Here is an 11,573-nt window from a genome sequence, read left to right on the forward strand (position 1 = left end):
AATGTTTCTTTATCAATATACGTTTGAGAGCTTGTGTTTGTGTGCACCTTCCTTTTCGGGTTTGTACACTCAATTTTCGCAGCATTTCCGTTTTCCGTTAGCCCCCACGCGGGGGCCCCGCTGCCGCTGTATATCTCGCGATCGCGATCTCACATATTTTTCAACTCCAAACATGCTACAAATCACTGTTCCCAAGTCCAACATTCTTCTTCCAGAATACTCTGGTGCCCTACTCGAAGGAGTCACCTACAACAAGTCCAACAATTCGCTTTTGTGGGTGGAGATCGAAGGTGCCACCTTACACCGGTATTTTTTTGATACCGCCGAACACCAGGTCTTGTCACTGAACCTTCCGGGTGACTCGTTTGGAACATTAGGGCTCACCACCAACGACGACAAGGTGGTGTTGGGGAATCGCACGGGTGTGGTGGCGGCGGACTTCTCGACCCAGGAAATCACGCCAATTGTGTCGTATCCGCCAAATTCTCGGACTAGGTCCAACGATGGTAAGATCGACCCCCACGGCAATTTAATCGTGGGGACCATGTCAGACTTTCCGTACGAGACGGCGGCCGAGGGACTGGTGTTCCGGCTCAATTCCAGGAGCTTGAAGCTTGAAACCTGGAAAACCAACACCACAATTGCCAATGGGTTGGGATGGAGCCCGGACTTGACGAAATTTTATTGGACCGACTCGGGGAGCAAACAGGTGTATGTGTACGACTACGACGAGAAGAGTGACCAGATCAGTAACGAAAAGGTGTTTTTTGATGTCAGGTCTATCACCAGTGATCCACTGTCAGCTCCAGACGGGATGTGTGTGAGCGAGAAGGGCAACATTTTTGTAGCGGTGTTCAACCAGGCGGCGGTGTTGAAGTTGAACAGCAGCGGTGAGGTGGTCACCAGGTTCAACATCCCGGCTCCACGGATCACGTGTGTGACAATCGGGGGAAAGAACGGCGATGAGATGTTTGTCACCACCGCCGGAGACCACGGCAGGGGCACCAAGTCGGAGTATGAGGGAGAAGACTTGGGCGGCCATTTGTTTTGGTACAAATTGGAGGAGTCGGAGAGCGAGACCCAGTTTATCTGGGGAGGCGATGTTTAGGATACAATGTGATATAAAAATAAATATAGTGTTTTAGGATGCAAAGTAGATTGAGATTCTAATGGTTTAGGATGCGAAGCAATATAAAAATATTTCTGGTGTGGGATGCATAGCTTCAGTGCCAAGATGCAAAAGCACACCTAACTTCCGTGCTGCAGCTCCCACTCGTCACTCAACTTCAAAAATCGCTGCACAAACTCCTCAATGAGCACATTCTGCTCCGAACCATCCAGACGCAAATCGTTAATCTTCAAATTGAGGAGATAATTTTTGTTGGACGACTCGAAAGTGTCGGCCAACTTGATCAACGTAGAAAGATGCATCTGTAAGGCGGGAATTGTGAGGAGATTTTTGATGGTGGGATCGCTGACGATAAAGGAGAATCTGTCGGGCCGCAGAGGAGAGACAGGGGCGGTTTGGGCTGTGGTGGTGCCAACACCACCACGATTGTCGGCATGCCGCGCAGTATGTGTATCGCTCTTATAGCATGCTATTGAACAGTAGTTGACCGAACACCGAGGGCATTTGTATTTGGATACCTCGTTGTTGCATACCTCACACAACATGAAACAAAAATATTTTCAGATTAGATGAGATGCGACAAACCCACATCCGCAGAAGCATTATCAGAGGTTGAATAGTTAGGTATCTAGAACCCAATGCTTTAGTGGCTGAGTTCCTTACTACAGTTTAGACTTTACATTAATTATAAAATACCACTTGGCGCACCTTGTAAACCATATTCTAAGGTTTCGTACTTAAGGAATTTCCATATAGGCTATTTGTGTAGCCAAGAATCTCCCCGGATTTAGCGACCACCGGCATAAATTTAGTGGTGCATCGCAACATGATTTTTGTTTTAATTGTAGCAAAAAGGATGAAAATGGGTATGGGTGCTGTTTGGAACCCTTCCCGACACCCAACACAAGTGAGTGACTTCATTGACAAAAATCACTCAAACACCGGGTTGTAATGTCGTGAACCAAAATGTGGTCAGCAGGCCCGGTTAGGGGTGCAGTATATTAGATCGACATATATAAGTATGCGGGAGAGCCGTAGGCCCAGATCATGCTGAAGTGCGTTGACGAACACACGAGGAAGCCAAGAAATGGGACAAACTACCAAGAAAGAGATCAATAGAGGAGTTAAGACCGAGACTGAAACCTAATATAACTATGGAACCTGCGAAAGTTGCGGGGCAAGTGCGACTAACAATAATTTATTTGAAACTTTTACATTTGGAACATGCAGCACGGGATGCGCGGTCCCCAGACAGGAATGCGCAGTCTTCTTACGTTCTGCAAGCGCCTGTAACCAGCGCGGGCGTCTAACAGCAACTGACCGCAGATTGTGTGAAGTTTCATGACGAAAAATTTTTTATTATCTAGGTATTTTGCCACCATGCAAGCAATGGGGCGTTTCACGATGAAAATGACAGGGGTTAAAAAATTGAAAACAAGGCGTTAAGGCTAGATTTACCACAAGTGACGGCACCAGTCGTACTCAACCCAATAGTTATTGATTAATACAATAGGAAGAAATTACGCTTTATTTTTTGAGGGTATCTGGTTACATTCAATTTTGTGAGCATTTGCCCATTCATTGAATCATGCGCAGCAATCGTCTGTAGCGACTAACCTACAACTGACACTATAATATTCGCCCCCTGAGTATTAACAAGATCTCCTATGCACTGTTACAACGTGTTGTGGATACAGCCAGGTTGAACCGTGCGAATGACTCCAGTTGACAATAAATGATTGTTTCGGGCAAATCACTCAGCCGACTGTTTCTGGAAAAATTGCCCGACTAAAATACAATAGAGGCTTGCAGAGTTTCAAGTTTGTAATACGAAAGTTTTCATAGAGTAGTTGGTAAATTGATCGACCACGTACTTTCATGATAACAATAACACTCGTTACAATCCGAACAATCCATACAATAATAATCTAAATAATAAAGAATAATAATGTAGGATATAATGCAATTATTATTTCAAGCAGTCAAATGAAATTGGCAAGCATTTTAGTAGATGCGGTGTTAATTTAAATTTCTGCATGCAGACCCAGCAGGGGATTTGCAGACGAGACATTCAATAAAGGAGTTATGAGGAAAATCGTTGGCGTTGGCAACACACAAAGAAGGACTTATTCATTAAATACAGGACAATTATCGCCTAATGTGGTAGGACGCCGTAAATGTTAAAAGATTGTACAGTTAATCCCACCCGAAATTAACACCTCTGTTAACAAATTTATGTCGGCGCGACATCAATTGTTCATAGAAGCAGCGAATTAAACTCGCTCTATAGATCTTTAAAATTCGGTGTCCTTTAGTAACGAATTGACAGTTAGATAATTGAGATTCCTAGAGATTTTCTATGAATTCTAATCAAGTATTGTAAATTTCACACCTATTGACTTTGATATTCACCCTCCGCTTGAAATGATTCGTCTGTCCAACAGAATAAATTCTGAACGAGGAAAGTCTATAATCGCAGCCCGGTGGAAGAAAATTCTTGTCCCAAAATTCTCCCTATTCTCTCCTTTCTACGCCGAAATTCGCGCCAGTCCTTTAAAAAATTCGCAGTAGCAGATTCAATAATTCGTACCCAAGTATGTTTCTCATAATGAGGTGCGAATTCTCAGGGTCAAATTCCTAATTAAACGAACATGGATTATAGGTTTGTGTATGACGATGGTGAAAAAAAACCTTGTCAACGAGCAAGGGGAACCTACAGATGATGAAGTTTTCTGCGCATACCAAACTTATCCTTTTCTGATTTGAGACACCACGCGTAAATGTACCATAACTCCTATAGGCTGCGACGAAGTTCCTTATTTTCATATCTGCTGTTGATGCTCAAACTTTGAAATTCCCAGTATAAATGTTGACAAAGTTCCACTCTCGTTGTTTTATTAATTACGCCTAGCTGTTAAGAAACAAAAAAATGTTGACACAACATGTTGTTGGTATCTTCATTCTTTTGAATTTTGTGAATTCTTCAAACGAATTGATTTTCTTTAACGTACGAATTGTCTCATGTTGTTAGAAGAATTTATTTACTTGACAGCCCGCATTGATATTGTTTTCCAAAGCGACTAATATATCTTTCTAGTACTAACTTTTTCTGCTCAAGTAGCGAATCCTTTGTTATCTGTTTCAAATTTTCTAAAACGCTAAGCGTAAATTTCATATAGCAAATATACATTTTTCTTGAAAACTGGTGAACTTATCATAAGTGAGTCAAGACTTTGAGCAACTAGAGCACGGAATGCCTTCCATTAATTTGTGAAATTTTCTTTATATCTGGGCGAATTTTTAAAACAAGCCCTATGAATTCTTACTTTTTATAATGCGACATTTGGTTAAGAGAGGTACGCATTTTGGGCGAGATCAACTGTACACATATCTAATACAAGGTAGGAAAAGCACGCCTGCATATACGCACATACCTACAGATTTCTCGCGGTATTTGCATCCAGATGCTCTTGATGTATTTCTGTCATAATTCGTAAACTTTAAAAAGTTATATGCAATGGGGCATTACCTCTTCCCCCATGATTGTAACCATTAGTGGTACAATTGGGATATTATTGAAGGAAGGGTATATATCATGATAATCGTTAGGAGTCGTAACTCCGACCTTGGCACGCTTGCTCGTATTAGTGTTCGCATTGGAATTGCCAAAGTTAAATGTGAAGCTTCCTGAGGGCACGAGCAAGGGGGCCATAACCATGGCTCCCATCACCAGTGAATGGTACACGCTGGGAGAATCTTGAGGAGTGATGGGTGTCACGATAGGACTGTCTACCATCGCCACCGAAGTCTGATACGCACCGTCAAGCATGCGGCTGCGGAATAGTTGTGTGCTGGCAACGTCAATGTCACATAAATGGCTCCAAAACTTGTGGTCTTCCATAATAAACTTATAGTCCAATTTGTAGTCGAGGCAGCTCAAAAAGAATATTTCCAATTGCTTCAACATCTTCATGTCGATATTGGGAATCCCCAGAAGTTCGATTAAATTTATCCAGGTTTTGAAGGTATAACTTTGATCATTGTAGAGCTTGTTGGAAAGCACAAGGGACGTGATAACCAACTTCTGAATCAACTTTTTGTCATGAATTTGTACCACATGGTTTAGAAGAAACCGGTAAAGAAGTAGGATGGCTATTACCAGGTTTTCGACCCCAAGTTTGGAGATCAGGACCAATTTGGCCACTCTATTATTGAAGGGGTTGATGCCAAAGAGCTTGAATCCTAGACGATTAAAGGCCTGGAAGAGTGGCTCTTGTAATTTCATGGCAATGAGGTGATGGGTAAATATCACTGGGGATCGGGTAGGTATATATAGAGATGGACAGGACAATCATTAAAAATAAAAGAATAAGTGACAAGAAAAAAAATAATAAAATAAATTAAAAACCTAAAGTAGAAAACGGTTATGTAAAATATAAATATCCCCATGAAGCTCTACGCACTTAAGGAGACGGAAAAAGAAATGTGTAACCTAACGCTTCGCACAGCAAAATAAAGTTATTGTTACGGGAAAGGTGACCCGAGGGAGCATTAGTGCGCGACCCACAAACGCCATGATAATTAAGGAGAAATTTCACTGGTTAATGGCATGTAAAAATAAATGGGCCAGGGCAAAGCTAGATTGATCAGCATCTGATCGGCTAATGTGTATATGGGTGGTTGTCAGGTTATCACCACTGTGACCGTCACCCCATTCGGATTCGTTACAGGGGGCTACCACCGGATTTCGTTCGATGACCCTCTCATTCTGCATGTGAGCCAGTAACAGCATCTGCACCTGGCCTCTCCCTGGGGGGTGCAGGGCGTGGCTCAACCGGGATGTACCTGGTGTGTCAGCTGCAAAAGAAAAGCTTTGGGTAAGTGCAGGCGGCACGGATGATGCAGCAGTAAACAATTAAGCTTTGGGTGAATTGGTTTGTGCCAAGCGTGAGTGGGTGTTAGGGTATTAGGGCGTATTGGTGGATATTATAGAGTCCATGCAGGTTGCAATCGAAGAGTGCTAGGTAGGCGGTAGAGGTATGGGATACGTATATGGCGGTAAGGTTAGGAGCAACGTGGAGCTTTGAGTGAAATCCGGAGAAAGTATTTTTTGAAAAGCTTAATGCGGTGATCGTGCAGGGAGCAGATGAGATGCACTGAGAGGGTGGTAGTTTCATATCCAAATACGGAGTTTCAGTTTGGGCGGAATTTCCCCCAATGGCTGGCGCGGAAATTGTCGCACTAGAAACGGATATTGAAAGAGAAGGTGGATGGAGGTGAAAGTGTAGAGGGTTTTGAAAGAGAGACAGTGGCATTGGCAGTGTTGGTGTTATAAATCCAGGATGGCGTCAAGGGCGGAGCTATACTTTTACTCCCTGCTCCTGCAGTCATGCGGTGAGGTAAAAGCCTAAAGGGGATCGCCGTCTAAGAGTTTTTTGAGTCTGCTGGCATTGAAGGTTTTGAGACAGCTGGCGCTGAGAGAGTTTTTGAATTTTAGTATTGTAACTAACACTGGGTTTATGATTGCTCTCATATTCCAGTAGTATCCGTTTATATCCGGATGGGTCAGATAACACCATTGTTGGGACGAAGTGGCTAAGAATACGACCTCAAGCATCTCAGAAGCCAGAAGCCATGTTGAAAAGCAGCCTTGTAAAAATAATCACCCAGGGATATACATCCATTCCACTATTTTGCAACCACATTACAGTACGAGAACGACATTCCCGCGACATTACCGCTGGCCCGCGACGTGCCGGTGCTCGCCAGGAACAGCAATTGTTTACAGGTGGCGAACCCGGTGCCGCTAAAAAAAGCAGGCATATGAGAGTGACAGGATAACGGGATAGGTGGTGTATGGGTTTGAGGTTGGGGTTCCATTATGATAAAAGTTACCAGGAGGTGATATGTAGTATGTTACAATGGAGTAATGGACTATAGGCCAGTAAACTTTCAGCCTCCCACCTCCACGCCACCTAACTGCGCCAGTGTCACCCACGCTCCATTGCACCAACACCGCCTAATTCCACCTTGAGCTTGCTATTTAAATCGCATCGCAACAAATAAATACCTTTTCAAACCACTCACTGATGTCACAAATATGTTGCTTAAGTTCAAAGTTGTCCACTACTACCTTATCCCACTAGTGTGCCTCGTGGTATGGTGGGGCATGCTCACAGCCCTCATGGTGTGCTGGGTGGTGCAAAACAAACCACAGTATTCGTGGAACACGGAATATCAGGTACCTCCATACATTAGTGACTTGGGTGCCACCAACCTCCAGCCACTATTTATTCTGTGCGCTGGGTTCCAGGCAATCTTCTTTGTGGGAACCCTCACCATGGAGTACTTTTTGCGCCGGTACAAGAAGCTTCAACCGTTTGTGCTGAAGAAACAGCCATTGTTCAGCATCATTTCCATCGTGTGTGCCATTATCGGCCAATTGGGCATTTTATTTGTATCCATCTTCAAAACTACCCGCTTCCACCGTGTGCACTTGCTGATGGTAGCGGTTTTCATTGTGTTTTCCTTCTTCACGTGTGTGTTCAACTTTCTCAATTCGTTTATCTTTGGCTACTATCCCACCCGGTTGAGTCCCAACCACGAAAAAGTCATTTTCGGGACCCACCGATGGGCCAATCTCTACATGGTGTCGTTTGTGCTTAAGACCTTCTGGTTGGTGGGGGCAGTGGTGTTTGCGGTGCTCTTTGGCTGGTACATGAAAGACGACCACCCCAGTTTATCAGCCGCATTCGAGTGGACAATTTCATATTGGTACGGGTTTCTCTTGGTGTTGTGGGCAATCGACTTGTTCCCCAGTGCCGTCAAGCACTACCAGCTCCGGCACCCGGACCAGTATCCGGAGAAGGATTTGTCACATATTCACTTGGATCCTAATAACCCAGCGGATTTGACCAAGTTGGAGGAGCGGTCGGTGCTGACCTTCGGGTCGCCTACGTTTGCCGGCCAGGAGTTGTAGGTGGACGTTGTAAAATGTATATTATAGATATAATAAATGCTTAGAAGTCGAAGACGAGCCTGAGAACCTCTAAAAGGGCACCTCCACAAACGAGGAACACCAACAAGGCTATCCATGCTTTGGGAAGTGGGTATTCGACTTTGTCGGCATCTTCCTTGAATTGACCGGTTTGCTTGAGGGTGTTCTTTTTGCTGAACTTTTTGTTGGCCAATCTCTGTTTTGGGGTTTGGACAGCCTGTGGATGTTAGTAATGGGGAGGAAGGGCGTTGGACCCGGGATGGGTGACTGGCTACTGGGTGTATGGGTCAGCTAGCCACTTTAGCCCCCGGGTGTATGGGGCAAAAAGTATACATACCATGATGTTAGTATGAACGTGTAGGTTGTGGATCACTGAAAAAATATGTTTCGTGGTGGCCAGCGCACCGCGAGCAACAACACTGGGGAAAAAAAGTAGCGCCGCCCGGTTTCGATCCGGGGACATCAGGGTTATGAGCCCTGCGCGCTTCCACTGCGCCACGGCGCTGCTACTACGTGCTTTTTGTTGCAGGGAGGTGACAGCGGTGAGAATGGCGGTTAATGATTGATTCTGGAAGTAGAAGTTTATTGATTGAGAATTTCTACGTTTTTGTGTTAGATATGTTAATTTTGACTTTAGCACCAAAGGTCTTCGTCAGTTAGTACCAAAGAGAAAATTCCGGATGAGAAAGCTTCAGAATGAGAGCCCGTATCATCTTCCAGGAACTCGCAGCATTCGTCCTACTGTCGTTCGGGCGATCCTCCGTGCGACCCTGCTTTGTGCTTGCCTCCGGTGTCTAGCGTCACTCCTGTCACCCCGGCACCGGTAGTTTATGACTTTCCAGCGCGGAACCCTCGGACTAACTCCCATACCTCCCATCAGCCTTATAAATACCATCCGCAAAGCCCCCATCTTCTGCACACCCCCTGTCAACCTTCCCTATCCCATCTCCGTATCTCCGCATTTACAGTAGATGCAAAGTCGCGCGCTTTACTTTTCCCAGAACCCATCACCCATGAATCAGCCTCAAGATTTTAACACCACCCTGAACCAGGTAGATCAGACACAAAAGTATGCCCCCACCAATGACTTCCCCAATATACCGCCAGGTAATGCCCCACCGTCTTTTGCCCCGTTCTCCACTGCTTCCACCACCGAGCAGCGCGCCCGCTTACGGGTTTCCAAAGCTTGCGACCGCTGTCGTTCCCAAAAAATCAAGTGTAGTGGCACCTTCCCATGCACAACATGCTTAAAACACAAACGAGAATGTATCTACAACCAACCTGGAATGGGATTGTCCAAAAATGGTGAAGGTTCCATGCCTAACGGACCCCCCACGATTCTCAACGCCCAGATGGAAAAAGAGTTGCCGTATCTCACTAAAACCGATGACAAAACATATATCCGGCACTTGGAGAATCGACTCCAGTACCTCGAGTCGCGGCTCAGCTACGACGGGTCTCAAATATACAGTAGCATGCGAGACGGTGAAACAGAAAAGGAGGAAACCAACCTTTTTTTGAATCCTCTGTCAAAATGGAGGTACTCCCATCGCAACCAGGTACTTCTCGTTGACAGCTTGTGCAAGACCATCTTCGAGACCCTTTCTCCCGAGAATAAGGCCAAAGTACAACTCCCTCGGCCACAGTACTTTGGGTGGAACCTCAGTGGCACCCACTACTTGGGGAACGATGAGTTGCCCGAACCGCCGTTTGTCAAGCTCCCCAACACCATGGAGTTCTACACGGACTATTTTTTCCGGGAAATCAACCAGCTCTATGCGTTGGTGCACGAGCCGGTATTTATTCAGCAACTCGCGACCTACTTGGAGATGGCCGACAACCTGGAACGAACGTCACAGGCTCGGTTGTTCGAGGCCATGTGGTACTTGATGGTGGCCTTGAGCATCCGGTTCACTGAGTTTGAGAAAAAACGGGATTTGCTGCTCGAGGCCCTAGAAATGGAAGAAAAGATGTTCCGGTACGCTTACCGAGTGGTGAGCATCTTGAGTTTCCAGTGGGAGTCGTTTGAATTGATCCAGTGTTGGCTCTTAATCACCCTTTATCTCCGGATAACCCATCGTCAAACCTCGTGCTTCTACTCGTTGGGATATGCCGTCACCATGGCCAAAGCCATGGGAATTTCTCGAGACCTGCTGAGACATCGGTTGTTAGGGACTCCGTACGAGGAGATCAAGGCCCACCGAGTGTTCTGGGTGCTCTTCACGTTTGAGAGGCTCATTGGCCTTCAGAATGGGCGGTACGGCCTTATCGGCCAGGACGAGGTGGAGATCCCGTTCCCCCTGTATGACTTCACGGCTGAAAAAACCAGAGATAATTGGATCACACTCCCGTCCTTGGCCTTGATCCACATCGCCAAGCTTGCCACGTTTGTGCACACGTCCCGACTGGAGAAGTTGGATCTCGTCAAGTACCAGCAGATAAATAAAGAGTTGGTAGGCTTGAATGCGTGGTTGAACACCAATGGCTTTTCGATCAACGAGCTTTTCAATGCCCCTGATGAGAAGATCAGCTCGCTCGTGAAATCCCAGGTCATGTTACACTACTATGACTTGGTGCTATGTATCCACGGTAAGATTTTATTCAACTTTGTGGGTAGCCGGATCGCAACCCCGGGTCTCAAGATCGAAATGGTGTTGGACTCGTGCAAAAACATCTTGAGCGTGTTGGCCAAGGTCCACAAAGCCAACCTCCTCTTTGTGCCATGGCACTTGACATTGATGTTGCTTTTCAACGTGGGGGTTATTCTCTTGGTGCTCATCAACGCTGGGTTGTATCTCCCCACCGCCAGGAGCTTATACTTCCAGACAACCCAATTGTTGTTGGTGTTGAAGCGGGCCAACGTCAAGTCCAGTGACAATAAGGTGCTTATCAAGAGACGGTTCAAGATGTCGGAAGAGTGTCTTTGGGCTTTGAAGACCACCAGCAAGATGGTGACGTTGCGGTTCGAACAAGATCTCCAGAACTTTGCTGCGATTGGAACCGACCCAGGGTCGTCTGAAGTCAACCAGGCAACGTTCGACCAGTACGGGTTTGTCAAGGAGACGGAGGACGAGTTTAAAGAGGTTTCAAGAACGGGTAAACGTCGGAAAACCGAGGAGGTTGTACAACCAGTAGAAAACGTGCCCCACCACGCATATGCTGATTTCTTCCCAATGACAGGCACCAACTCCGACAAGAGTGAATTCAATGAGGAGCCTCTTCCGGGAGACCCTAGTTATGTGAAGGCGGATACTGCAAGTGCCGGGATCTACAATAATCTTTTGTGGTTTGACCGATGGTTTGACAGTAATCTTGATAATGAGGTGTTTATGTCGGGGATGGATCAGTCTAATATGCCACCACCAAGTGCGAGTACTGCCACCAGTAGCTCAGACATTTAGTTGTATAAAGTATATAAAGTAGTTTACAACAACCCCCACCTACCCC

The 11,573-nt window shown here is 45.7% G+C and overlaps 4 protein-coding genes and 1 non-coding gene across 5 annotated transcripts; 3 read left to right on the forward strand and 2 right to left on the reverse strand. All coding sequences in view use genetic code 12, as the record gives it.

The window, feature by feature from the left end:
• Positions 1–172: 172 nt before the first annotated feature.
• On the forward strand, positions 173–1,108 carry CGR1 (rRNA-processing protein cgr1; the record flags this gene model as incomplete). Its single annotated transcript, XM_006685162.2, has 1 exon — positions 173–1,108. The coding sequence occupies one exon, from the start codon at positions 173–175 to the stop codon at positions 1,106–1,108; it is 936 nt and encodes a 311-aa protein (XP_006685225.1).
• A 2,918-nt stretch (positions 1,109–4,026) lies between these two features.
• On the reverse strand, positions 4,027–5,414 carry PSN45_002434 (uncharacterized protein; the record flags this gene model as incomplete). Its single annotated transcript, XM_066157867.1, has 2 exons — positions 4,027–4,040; positions 4,949–5,414. The coding sequence occupies 2 exons, from the start codon at positions 5,412–5,414 to the stop codon at positions 4,027–4,029; spliced, it is 480 nt and encodes a 159-aa protein (XP_066013964.1).
• Positions 5,415–7,229: 1,815 nt separating this feature from the next.
• Positions 7,230–8,108, forward strand: PSN45_002435 (uncharacterized protein; the record flags this gene model as incomplete). The annotated part of the gene is made up of 1 exon (XM_006685023.2): positions 7,230–8,108. The coding sequence occupies one exon, from the start codon at positions 7,230–7,232 to the stop codon at positions 8,106–8,108; it is 879 nt and encodes a 292-aa protein (XP_006685086.1).
• Positions 8,109–8,559: 451 nt separating this feature from the next.
• PSN45_002436 lies at positions 8,560–8,631 on the reverse strand. The gene has a single exon. It is a non-coding gene; the product is annotated as a tRNA-Met (tRNA).
• A 781-nt stretch (positions 8,632–9,412) lies between these two features.
• Positions 9,413–11,527, forward strand: STB4 (fungal zinc cluster transcription factor; the record flags this gene model as incomplete). Its single annotated transcript, XM_066157868.1, has 1 exon — positions 9,413–11,527. One exon carries the CDS (start codon positions 9,413–9,415, stop codon positions 11,525–11,527), a length of 2,115 nt encoding a protein of 704 aa, XP_066013965.1.
• Positions 11,528–11,573: the final 46 nt, after the last annotated feature.

This window comes from Yamadazyma tenuis, chromosome 3 (assembly GCF_029203305.1).
Source record: "Yamadazyma tenuis chromosome 3, complete sequence".
In the NCBI taxonomy this organism is placed as follows: domain Eukaryota; kingdom Fungi; phylum Ascomycota; class Pichiomycetes; order Serinales; family Debaryomycetaceae; genus Yamadazyma; species Yamadazyma tenuis.